This window comes from Pundamilia nyererei, unplaced genomic scaffold (assembly GCF_000239375.1).
Source record: "Pundamilia nyererei isolate P.nyererei 1_Seehausen unplaced genomic scaffold, PunNye1.0 scaffold00568, whole genome shotgun sequence".
In the NCBI taxonomy this organism is placed as follows: domain Eukaryota; kingdom Metazoa; phylum Chordata; class Actinopteri; order Cichliformes; family Cichlidae; genus Pundamilia; species Pundamilia nyererei.
The window spans coordinates 2644-14625 of NW_005187969.1; the positions used below are offsets into that span (position 1 = coordinate 2644).

The 11982-nt window shown below is 42.6% G+C and overlaps 1 protein-coding gene across 4 annotated transcripts in view; it reads right to left on the reverse strand.

Moving 5' to 3' along the window:
- The window catches only part of LOC102193948 (NACHT, LRR and PYD domains-containing protein 12-like), a 13775-nt gene extending 2637 nt beyond the window's left edge, over window positions 1–11138 (reverse strand). Inside the window, exons 1-8 of one of the 4 annotated variants that reach the window (XM_005754449.2) lie at window positions 11053–11138; window positions 10686–10890; window positions 8780–10577; window positions 4828–5001; window positions 4342–4515; window positions 3977–4150; window positions 2075–2248; window positions 1675–1991 (exon numbers count right to left, since the gene is read on the reverse strand). In XM_005754449.2, the coding sequence (XP_005754506.1) occupies window positions 1967–1991; window positions 2075–2248; window positions 3977–4150; window positions 4342–4515; window positions 4828–5001; window positions 8780–10577; window positions 10686–10890; window positions 11053–11055 (2727 nt within the window). In that variant the 5' untranslated portion in view covers window positions 11056–11138 and the 3' untranslated portion in view covers window positions 1675–1966. Of the gene's footprint in view, window positions 1–1674; window positions 1992–2074; window positions 2249–3976; window positions 4151–4341; window positions 4516–4827; window positions 5002–8779; window positions 10578–10685; window positions 10891–11052 lie in introns of those variants that run through there. The other 3 variants (XM_013907871.1, XM_013907872.1, XM_013907873.1) reach the window with 3 other exon arrangements.
- Between the last annotated feature and the right edge of the window lie 844 nt (window positions 11139–11982).

An 11982-nucleotide genomic window follows, 5' to 3' on the forward strand; every position in this document is an offset into this window, starting at 1 on the left:
GCAGGCGCACCGAGGGCTCTCGCGCTCACTTTTCGCGTATAGAATTTCGAAAAAAACATCGGTGCAAAATACAAGTCTGTATCATGATGTCTGGTGTTTTCGTGTTTGTTGGTTTGTTTTTATTTGTTTTTATTTTGTTAGTTGGTTATTAGATGCTGCTCCAGCTGGTCAGAGAATCCCCCACCGCCCCGCCATCTCCTCCCTGTGCCGCAAGCAGCAGGCGCACCTCGCAAACGGAGGGCGCCCTTACTCCCAGCAAATGGGCGATAGAAAACCAATCGCTGCCTATGCCATTCCCGATGTGCGCTGGCATGACGTCAGGGCAGCATGAGTATGAGCATTTTTTTTTTTTTGCCGATGCCCGTGATGCCGCCCCCCCACCATGATGCTGCCCCGGGCAACCGCCCGTGTCGCCCGTATCTAAAACCGCTACTGGGTGAGGTTTGAAATCATTGTGGTTAATCATGGTTAACACTGCATCCACAGTGAGGTGAAGACTTTTGGAGGATGGCCTGGTATCAGGAACAGCAGCAAAGAAACCACTTCTCCCCTCGCCCCCAAAAGTATGAGGGACAGACTGATGTTCTGCAAAAAAGTACAGCGAGTGGACTGCTGAGGGGTAAAGTCATTTTCTCTGATAGTTTGGGGCATCTGGGAAAAAGGATTGTCCAGAGAAGAAAAGGTGAGCACTACCATCAGTCCTGTCTCACGCGAACAGCAAAGCATCCTGAGAACGTTCATGGGTGGAGCTACTTTTCAGTGAGTGGTCTCACTTACAATTTTGCTGAAAAACACAGCCATGAATAAAGAATAGTACCAAAACATCCACCGACACAAATTCTTCTAACCATACACGAACAGTTTGGTGACAAACAATGCCTTGTCCAGCATGATGGGGCACCATGCTATAAGGCCAAAGTCATAACTAAGTGGCTTCAGGAACAAAACATTGACATTTGGATCCATGGCCAGGAAACTCCCCAGAGCTTAATCCAATTGAAAACTTGTAGTCAGTCCTCAAGAAGCAGGTGGACAAACAAAACCCAACTAATTCTGACAAACTCCAAACATTTATTATGAAAGAATGGGGAGCCATCAGTCAGGACTTGGGCCAGAAGCTGATTGACAGAGGTCTTGAAATAGAATCACCGGCACTGCAAATACACACTCTTTGTATAAACTTTATGTAATTGTCAATAAAAGCCTATGTACTTTGATACATCACAGAAACAACTGTCACAAAGATCTAAAAACACTGAAGCAGCAAACTTTGTGAAAACTAATATTTATGTCATTTTCAAAACTTTTGGCCACGACTGTACATGACTTCTGAAATTTGAGTCAGTGCAGCATCCACACACAGAACAAACACAGCAAACAGACACTCAAGCTGTGTGACATGCTTTTTAGTTTGATAGTCAATTCGATTTACATTGTGAATTCATTGTGAAAAGTAACTGTAAGTTAAAAGACAAAATAAAGAATTCAAAAGTGGTTAAAAACTGAACATAAATACACATAAACCATCTTATGATAACAAGTTTGTTACATCGTCTCTAAATGTATTTCTTCCATTGTTTTCTGTTCCATTACTTTATAGTGTGTTTGCTTTTCAAAGCACATTGTGACATTTGTCTATGAAAAGCACTGAAATACTTAAAAACATTTGTGCACATCTGCTTTACTTTAAATGTACCAAAAACATCTCCCTGTAGTTGTCAGCTTCTACCACAGCCATGATTATAAAATAATAATTTTATAAGGTCTTATTTTTTCTTTTGACAAAGGTAGGCTAATATTTTTTTCATTTCCTTTCCTCTTCCTTCTTCTGGTGGATGTTTTAATCTAGGATAAATATGTCTGTGGTCTGTGTATACAATTAAAAGAAAGAAAGAAATCCAATCTGCACTGTTAAAAATACTGAGATATCTACAGATTGTTCCTGGGGAAGTTCTCCCTGGAGACCTCACGCATAATTGTTCATGCCACATCTGCATGAAACAAACAGGAAGTGAGTGAAGGACAGAGGAAATGTCTCCAGCTCTTCCTCCTCTACCAGATATTCTCTCCATACCTGAGAGTGTTCAGTCTCCAACATGGATCCTTCAGTCCAGCCGACAGCAGCTTCATTCCTGAGTCCCCTGGATGATTGTAGCACAGGTCCAGCTCTCTCAGATGAGAAGGGTTGGAGCTCAGAGCTGAGGCCAGAGACGTACAGCCTTCCTCTGTGATCAGACAGCCTGACAGACTGCAGACACACAAACAACAATCCATCTGTGAACAATGATTTTCTGTTTGTCAGATACAATAACATCTATCCATTTACACCCATTCCAGCAGTTCAAGATGGACTTCCAGGCAGACCCATTATACTGGAATCCACCAATCCAAATGATTTGGAAACCTTAACGTCAAACCACCTCCTCCTCCTCAAGTCCAACCCGTGATTACCACCTGGTCTGTTCCAGAAAGATGATGTCTAAAAGCTGTCTAAAAGAAAATTACTTTGGTGGACTTTTGAGTATGTTATGTTGTCTCACTGGGTGTCTCTGATGTGATGTAGTGTATGTCGTGTATGTCGGATGTGTAATTATTACTGTAAGGATGTAATAATTAGGGGCCTGAATGTTGTGGATAGGCGTAGCTTTGGGTCACGTGGTGTTGGTAATAGTAGTAGTGATTACTATAGCACCTGTTCGCCTCCCGGGGGAATTTTTTTTGAATGAGTGGGTGATGGGCAAAGTCGACTTTTGCTGATCGCTCAAGCCTGGAATGTTTTGATCGCTGTTGTTTTTCGATGGACTTTAAGGATTTTGATAACACATAATGGAGTTTTAAAGAGGAACTTTGACTTACATTTTAACGAGAGCATGTTAACATTATTCACCTATTCAGCCGCTCGGTGACTCAAAGGTTTGACAGTCGCCAATAAACATATTAACAAGTGCTTTGGCGATAGAGGGAAGGAAACACTCAATTAATGAGATTATCCTTTCTTTCAAAATTCTCACAAACCTGAATCATTCTAATAGAATTTTAGTGAGAGAGGCATTTCTAGTTTCCTGAACTATTATATCTAAATGTGGAGCTGCGGTATTATTAAACCTTTCACTGCACATTAATGAAAATAATACACACCTAAACATATAATTTGGACATTGTCTTTATAAACATATATTTTGTGTTCATATGTAATATGAACACAAAATATACTTAAACCCATAATGTTTCCACACCACTGAAGTTTTTTTTACCTCTCTTTTCAAACAACAGCAGTCACTCTCCTCTCCAAATAACTTCTGCTTAGCTTTCCAAGCTTCCCTCGGGTCCTCTTAATCAGCGGTCCCCAACCCCCGGGCCTCAGACCGGTATCGGTCTGTGAGTCGTTTGGTACCAGGCCGCGAGAGTTGAGGCTCAGGTGTGAAATGTATTGTTTTCAGGGTTTTTATCGGTTTTCAGCGTTGTTTTGTTATAGTTTTTATCGTTTACTCGGTTTTCCTCGGTCTTTTCACGTGTGTTATGAACAAATCTTCTTTTTTTCGGTACCGGTACTGGTTTTATTTTGTTGTATTTATCCGCGACACCTTAAAGGCTGGTCCATGAAAATATTGTCGGGCACAAACCGGTCCGTGGCGCAAAAAAGGTTGGGGACCGCTGCTCTTAATAGTTGTGACACGTGTTCGAAATGCAGAGAGGTGCGCTCGATTTGCCACACGGAGCAGCATGAGAGTAAAGCACGAGGGAGGGGCTAATAATCAGCTCAGTCATTTTTAATGATTGTTGAAAGCCCAGATCGTAATCGAGATTAAAATTCGATTAATTGAGCATCCCTAATTGTGACAATGAAAAATCATCAGATCCTAAAAATCCACCCAAAAGGTAAATGAAAGGTCAGTTGGCAGTTTTATACACATCTTTATGCAACAATATAATAAAGATAGCATATGATCACCAGTGAAAATGTTTGAAACCTGACCTGAGAGTTTCCAGTCTGCAGTTTGGACTCTTTACTCCAACAGACAGAAGCTTCAGTCCTGAGTCCTGCAGGTCAGAGTTACTCAGGTCCAGCTCTCTCAGACTGGAGGACTGAGAGCTGAGAACTAATGACAGAGGTTCACAATTTCTCTCTGAGAGGTTACAGTGATTCAGTCTGAAAAACAGCAATGAAACAAATATATTTGTCAGGTGTAATGAACTGTTATTGCCTTTAGCAATATTTAATCCGTTTTCTTTCCCAGAAACCCTTAATTCCTTAATAAGATAGAATAAATGGATGAGGCTGAAATTTTTAATTTGTGAATGATGTCAGTTGATGAAAAACGGATTACCACGTAACCTGACCTAAGAGAATTCAGTTTACAATTTGGACTCTTCAGTCCATCAGAAAGAAACTTCACTCCTGAATCCTGTAAGTTGGAGTTACTCAGGTCTAGCTCTCCCACACTAGAGGACTGAAGGCTGAGAATTGTGGACAAAGCTTCACAGCTTCCCTCTGAGAGGTTACACCCAGTCAATCTAAGAGGAAAAAGAAAAAACATTGATATATATATACACATATATACATATATGTATACATACATATATACATACATACGTATACATACATACGTATACGTACATACGTATACATACATACGTATACATACATACGTACATACGTACATACATATGTACATACATATACATACACACGTACATACATATACATACACATACATACACACATACATACATACATACATACATACATACACACACACACACACACACACATACACACATACACACATACATACATACATACATATATATCTCAGATGATCTGACCTGAGAGTTTCCAGTTTACAATGTGGACTCCTCAGTCCATCAGACAGAAGCTTCACTTCTGAATCCTGCAGGATGCTGTTACTCAGGTCCAGCTCTCTCAGACTAGATGACTCACAGCTGAGAACTGAGGAAAGAGCTTCACAGCTTCTCTCTGACAGGTTACAGAGACTAAGTCTGAAAAATCATAATGAAATCACTTCTGATTTCAATCATCATATCACAGCTTTGGACTGTAACTTTTTTTATATATACATTTTAATCTTAAAATTATAAAGAAAAAATAAATCAGATGGAATGACCCCTGTTGGAAACAAGCTTCTTTAGCTTCTTTTCCTAGCAAATTTACATCATGGAGTCTAAAAAACAGACAGATTTAACACTGTCCGTGAAGTTGGATTTAAGTTTTAAAAACATGTTTATCTTGTGTCAGTAAAAGACATGAAGTCATGTGTTAGGTTGGTTGCAGCTAATAGACGTACGTTAGTTAATGTTAGCTGGTTAGTGAGAGAATGAATAACTCAGAGAAAGGGGACATTAAAACTAAAAATCACTTTAACCTCCTAAGACCCGAACTCTTTCATGGCGTGCATTTATAATTTCACTTTGCTATTTGGGCTGATTGAGACCTGATATATGCAAAACCAAAGAATTACCAGATTTTTTTTTTACTTGACTTTTGTTCCTGAGAAAAACGAGATCCACATATGAGGACATTCGTTTTAAATTTTGATAAAACAGTGGCAGTATAATGTCCACGTAAGTGGATATCAGGCCCTTGTAGAGCACAATTTAGTATTTTGGTCTAGAAAACCCAAAATGTGATTTCCACATATGTGGATGACAGGTCCTAGGATGTTAAGGGCATCATTTGTTTTCTGTCTTTGGCTGCAACACTGAGCTTGATGTTTACAAACTAAGAATATACTGTCCTCTTTCACTGTCTGTCTCTTTAGCTATAAGTGGTTCTATAGTGTCCGGCCAGCTGCACTTAAACTAGAAGATCCACCTGTTAGTCATAATGTCCAGGTTTGTAAAGCACTTTATGAAGTGCAGTGTGGAGAAGACCCAACCCTAACTTTGACTGGCTAGTTTTATAAAGCTCCTCCTTGAAAATTGAATGAAGTATCCTGAAAAGCAGCATTTTTTCTTTGTAAACAACACCTCCTTCACCTGCTGATTAGAAGTTGAAAACAAACTTTAAACATACTAAGAAAAATAATTTCTGGTTCATGATTAGGGGATCGGTCCACCAGGGCCCCCGCTCCAAGTGGACGAGAGAATTTATTCCCTGCGCCTACGATTTGGGGGACGGGTCCTGACCTTCTTATGCGCCAAGTGGCGGTTCAGAGTACCCAGCCTTCTTGGAGTTTCTGAGTAGGGTACTGCAGGGTGCTCCTCCTGGGGACTCTGTTGTCACAAAGGGAGACTTCAATGCTCATGTGGGCAACGACAGTGAGACTTGGAGGGGCGTGACTGGAAGTAATAACCTCCCGGATCTGAACACTGGTTGTGTTTTGTTGTTGGACTTCTGTGCAAACCACAGTTTGGCCATGATGAACACCATCTTCGAACATAAGCGTGTCCAGTGCACATTGCACCAGGACGCTCTCGGCCACACGTTGATGATCGAATTTGTAATCCTATCACCACCATCCTATCCTATCCTGCATTGAGCTGCAGCCGCAAGGTGGTTGGTGCCTGTCGTGGTTGTAACCCCCGAACCAAATGGTGGACTTCGGAGAGGCCAAAAAAAAGAAAAAAGAAAAAGACTTTCAGACTGCCTTGAAGAGATTCTGGCAAACCGTCAGGGGACTCTGGAGAGGTGCACTGCACTGTGTATAGTGCGATTGGAGCGCAGCTGACGTCGACTGAGAAAATAGTCAGGCAGTGGAAGGAATACTTCGAGGACCTCCTTGTCTGATCACGAAGGGGATGACCCGCCAGTCTCTGGGGGCGAGGTCACTGAGGCAGTTAAACAACTCCGTGGTGGTATAGCTCCTGGGGTGGATAAGCTCTACCCCAAATTTCTAAAGGCTCTGGATGTTGTAGGGCTGTCTGGTTGACACGCCTCTGTAATGTTGCTTGGAGTTCAGGGGCAGTACCCCTGGACCGGGTTGATGGTCCCCATTTTCAAGAAGGCGGACCGGAGGGTGTGTTCCAACTACAGGGGGATCAAACTCCTCAGCCCCCCCGGAAAGTCTATGCCAGAGTGCTGGAAAGGAGAGTCCATCCGTTAGTTAAACCTGTAGCCAGCCACAAAGGCAGAGCAGGCACGTTAGCAGCAGTGGCCTTAGTCTTTTGTTCAGCCAGCTTCCCTTTAAGGTCAAGATCAGGATGCACATCTCTGGCACCATAAAATGCTCAAGTTTGTATTAACATTTCTCTGGTTATTTAAGCTCAGGCATTAAAGGACTCATATGCTCCAGTTTGTTTGGCTAAGGCAGAGGCTCAAAATATATGGGGTAGCTAGCTAAGGCCCAGGAAGAGCAACCTCAAGATTAGCTAGTTCAGGAACAGGAGGCACAATTTCTGGAGTCATCATTTCAGACACGGGAAGAACAGACTCCAAGAAAAATAAAAGCATCTTACAAGATTACAATTGGCTGACTCGACTCTAGCAAGGTGCTGGTTCAAGCAGACCGGCTCGGTTCATGAGGAAAAGGAAGAGGTATCATCCTGGTATCTAGCACCATTCATTGACTTTGCATTGACGAACCCAGGTGTGTGGAATTTAGATAGAGGTGTGACCTCGACTGAGGGTTAGAAGGATGGCCAGTCCGGACAAGGCAGGCAGGTTGGAGCAGTAAAGAATTCTGTGAGAATAATTTCCAAGAAGCAAAAAGAGCAATCACCAAACTCCTTACATCAGGGTCACTCAAAGTGGTGAGATAAAGTCGGCACTGATGCCTCATTTTCCACAGTGTAAATGGTTTCTCTCCTGGGTCCATACTGGTCATGGCATTCTCTAACAATCTGAAGGATCACAAAGTTTGTGAAATAGGACCAAAAGTGCTTGATACAGAAGGCAAACTAAGAAGAAGCAAGGTATTTATTGACTGATAAAGTCCACATAATAATAAAATACCACGCTAAATTCAAAATCATAACAAACATTGAAGTGGAACTCGAGACTAATCGGGGAAATGGAAATGGGGGTAACAAGACAAAGCTGTAGAAAATAAAGGCAGGGAGATTCTTCTTGGGGCTGGCAGCAGGAACCCACAAGCAAAACGAGTTAGAGGCCATTAGAAGGAACTGAACACGATTTATTGTCTTGATGCATGCTCAATTATCCAGGTAGGTAAATCCCAACAAGTTGATTCTGTTTATCTGGACGTAGCGTTTCCAGTGGGAGAAACATTTTGTCACTCATCCAAAAAAGTTCTTCAGTCTCAACTGACTGCAGGTTTCCTCAACTTCATAAAAAGCCTTATAATAGTTTGCAACTTTATAATAATTTGTACATTAATGATCAAGGAAATGACCTCACAGACCATTGTTCTTTCACTAGGATGTGAGGTCAGTGTGCAAATGTACTGTTTCTACAGCACATTGAAAACGCTACATCCAGATGAACAGAATCACCTTTTGGGAAAAAAAAATGTATTGATGTACAGAATTCAGATAGAGATATTTTGCGATAAGACTCCGATGGCCCATCTCAGAATGGATTCCCAGTGGTGACGGGGATTAGAGCAGGACCCCGCCCAGAGTCTAGACGCTTGTGGTGTAGATAGAGGCTTGAATGGAGCCTGAGTGATGAGGTTACACTTCGAAATATTTCACAAACACTCACAATTTCTAGTCACTTTGCATAAAGTGACTACTGATGATCATTTAACAGTTTTACTGATTTTACAGATATAAGCACCCAGTAATGTTTCTTTTGTTAGTTGTGGATACCTGTTTGCTGTTAATTAAAAAAAATAGCTGTGACCACATGTTTACTTACAGAGCTCTGTTGGAGGCTTTGACCACTGGCAGCAGCCTCAGAAGAGCCTCCTCTGAAGCAGAGTATTTATTCAGGTCAAACTCAAACAGATTTTTTTCTGATGACAGTAAGATGAAGACCAGAGCTGACCACTGAGCAGGAGACAGTTTATCTGTGGAGAGACTTCCTGAACTCAAGGACTGCTGGATCTCCTCTACTAGAGAACGATCATTTAATTCATTCAGACAGTGGAACAGATTGATGCTTTTCTCTGCAGACAGATTCTCATTTAGTTTCTCCTTAATGTACTGGACTGTTTCCTGATTGGTTTGTGAGCTACTTCCTGTCTGTGTCAGCAGGCCTCGTAGGAGGGTCTGATTGGTCTGCAGTGAAAGACCCAGGAGGAAACGGAGGAACAAGTCCAGGTGTCCATTTGGGCTCTGTAAGGCCTTGTCCACAGCAGTTTGGTAGAAGTTTTTCTCTGTAGATTCTCTTGTGTCAGAGTTCTTGGAGGTTGTTTGTTGTTCTTCCAGCAGATTGAGTCCAGAGTTGATGAAGGTCAGATGGACATGAAGAGCAGCCAGAAACTCCTGAACACTCAGATGGATGAAGCAGAACACCTTGTCCTGGTACAGTCCTCTCTCCTCTTTAAAGATCTGTGTGAACACTCCTGAGTACACTGAGGCTGCTCTGATATCGATGCCACACTCTGTCAGGTCTGATTCATAGAAGATCAGGTTTCCTTTCTGCAGCTGATCAAAAGCCAGTTTTCCCAGAGACTCAATCATCTTCCTGCTCTCTGGACTCCAGTGTGGATCTGTCTCAGCTCCTCCATCATACTTGACCTTCTTCACTTTGGCCTGAACCACCAGGAAGTGGATGTACATCTCAGTCAGGGTGTTGGGCAGCTGTCCTCCCTCTCTGGTTTCCAGCACATCCTCCAGAACTGTAGCAGTGATCCAGCAGAAGACTGGGATGTGGCACATGATGTGGAGGCTTCGTGAAGTCTTGATGTGAGAGATGATCCTGCTGGACTGCTTCTTATCTCCAATTCTCTTCCTGAAGTACTCCTCCTTCTGTGGGTCAGTGAACCCTCTGACCTCTGTCACCATGTCAACAAACCCAGGAGGGATCTGATTGGCTGCTGCAGGTCGTGTTGTTATCCAGAGGCGAGCAGAGGGAAGCAGTTTCCCCCTGATGAGGTTTATCAGCAGCACATCCACTGAGGTGGACTCTGTAACATCAGTTAGGATTGTAGTTTTGTGGAAGTCCAGAGGAAGGCGACACTCATCCAGACCATCAAAGATGAACACAACCTGGAAGTCTTCAAAGCTGCAGATTCCTGCTTCTTTGGTTTCAGTAAAGAAGTGATGAACAAGTCCCACCAAGCTGAACTTTTCCTCTTTCAGCACATTCAGCTCTCTGAAAGTGAATGGAAACATGAACTGGAAGTCCTGGTTGGCTTTGCCTTCAGCCCAGTCCAGGGTGAACTTCTGTGTTAGGACAGTTTTCCCAATGCCAGCCACTCCCTTTGTCAGCACAGTTCTGATTGGTTCATCTCTTCCAGGTGGGAGTTTAAAGATGTCTTCTTGTCTGATGGTTGTTTCTGGTCTGTCTGGTTTCCTGGATGCTGTTTCCATCTGTCTGACCTCATGTTCATCATTGACCTCTGCAGTCCCTCCCTCTGTGATGTAGAGCTCTGTGTAGATCTGATTCAGAAGGGTCGGGTTTCCTGCTTTAGCGATGCCCTCAAACACATGCTGGAACTTCTTTGACAAGAAAGATTTGAGATGATGTTGAAAAGCTCCAATGGGAATTCCTAAAGGAACAGAGGAGTAAGAATCTCAATTTATTGATTGCACATGTTGACGTGTCTCTAAAGACATAAGTAAATTTCCCATTAATCCAGCAGTTTAAATCCTCTTACTGCTCTGCAGGCGGTCAGCCAGCTCGTCCTGTTTCATGCTCCTCAGAAAGTCCAGCGTGATCTTCACAAAAGTTTCTCTGGTCCTCTTCCTCTGTTCTTCTTCTTCCCTTTGACTCTCTAAGCATTCTGGGTAATCTGGACTCAGAAGCTTCTGGATCTTCTTCAGCTCGTTCTTTACAAACGTGATGATGTTGTCCTCCAGCATCTGGAACAGGATACTTTATGAATGAGCCAATCAGACTGAAATCATGGAGCCAAACATCAGATCCATGTTGGACACACTGACACCCCGCTGGTCTACAAAGAGCAGCATGAAGATGACTGTGAACAGAACAGATGTAAAAGAAGTTGTTGTACATGTACAGACCATAAATATGGAGTCCAGCTGTGTTTGATGGGCAGACTGACTACGTTGAACCTCTGAGCTCTCCTGGTGCACTCTGTGGAGGAATCATGAAGAATTAGTTCAAGCAGAGAGTAAAGGTCAAGCAGGAGACATTTGGACAATGACCGATTTAGATGACTCCTTGCAGCTGTAAATGTTCAACAGTTCATTTTCAACAGAAATTCATAGTTGAAAAGTATTTAAAGCATTATATTTTATCTCAAACACAGTTTGATCATCAGAGATGACAATAGTTACTCCTTAACTCAACAACACGATGACAACAACAAGATGAAATACATGATTCTGGTTTACGAACTAAGCAGAATGGTGACACGGTAATTAGTATGGTTGTTTTTCAAAAAAGCAAAAAGTTAAACAGAATGTGAAAATGTGCCAAACATGGAAAAATATAGTTCAGTCTTAGTCTTTAAAAAAAAAAAAAAAGAAATCCAGAAACTTGTGAAGAGAGATGAAAAATATACAATTTAGTGAAAGTTTCATACCATTGACTCTTAGTGGCTGCAGTGAGCCTTTTTTTGACTGCTGAGCTGTGGCGGGGCGTGGTCAGCGGCACGGCTGCGGGGAGGCAGACGCACCTGAGTGGTATGCCCAGTCACATCTCGCCAGCTTAAAACAGAATGAACTAGGTCGTGTTGTTGCTGATGTGTGTTTGGCTGAACCGCGTGTGTAAGTCAACAGCCGCAATAAAGAAGTGTGAACATGTGGTCGGGTCTCTAGTGCCCCAATCCTGGGTTTCTGCACCGCTGTAAATGATGCACGACCGAACTGACCATATGTTCACAGGTCTCAGTACACTTCGTTATTGCGGCTGTGGGGTCGCTGTAGCTCAGGTGGCAGAGCAGGTCAGCCACTAATCAGAAGGTCGGTGGTTCGATCCCAGGCTGCCTC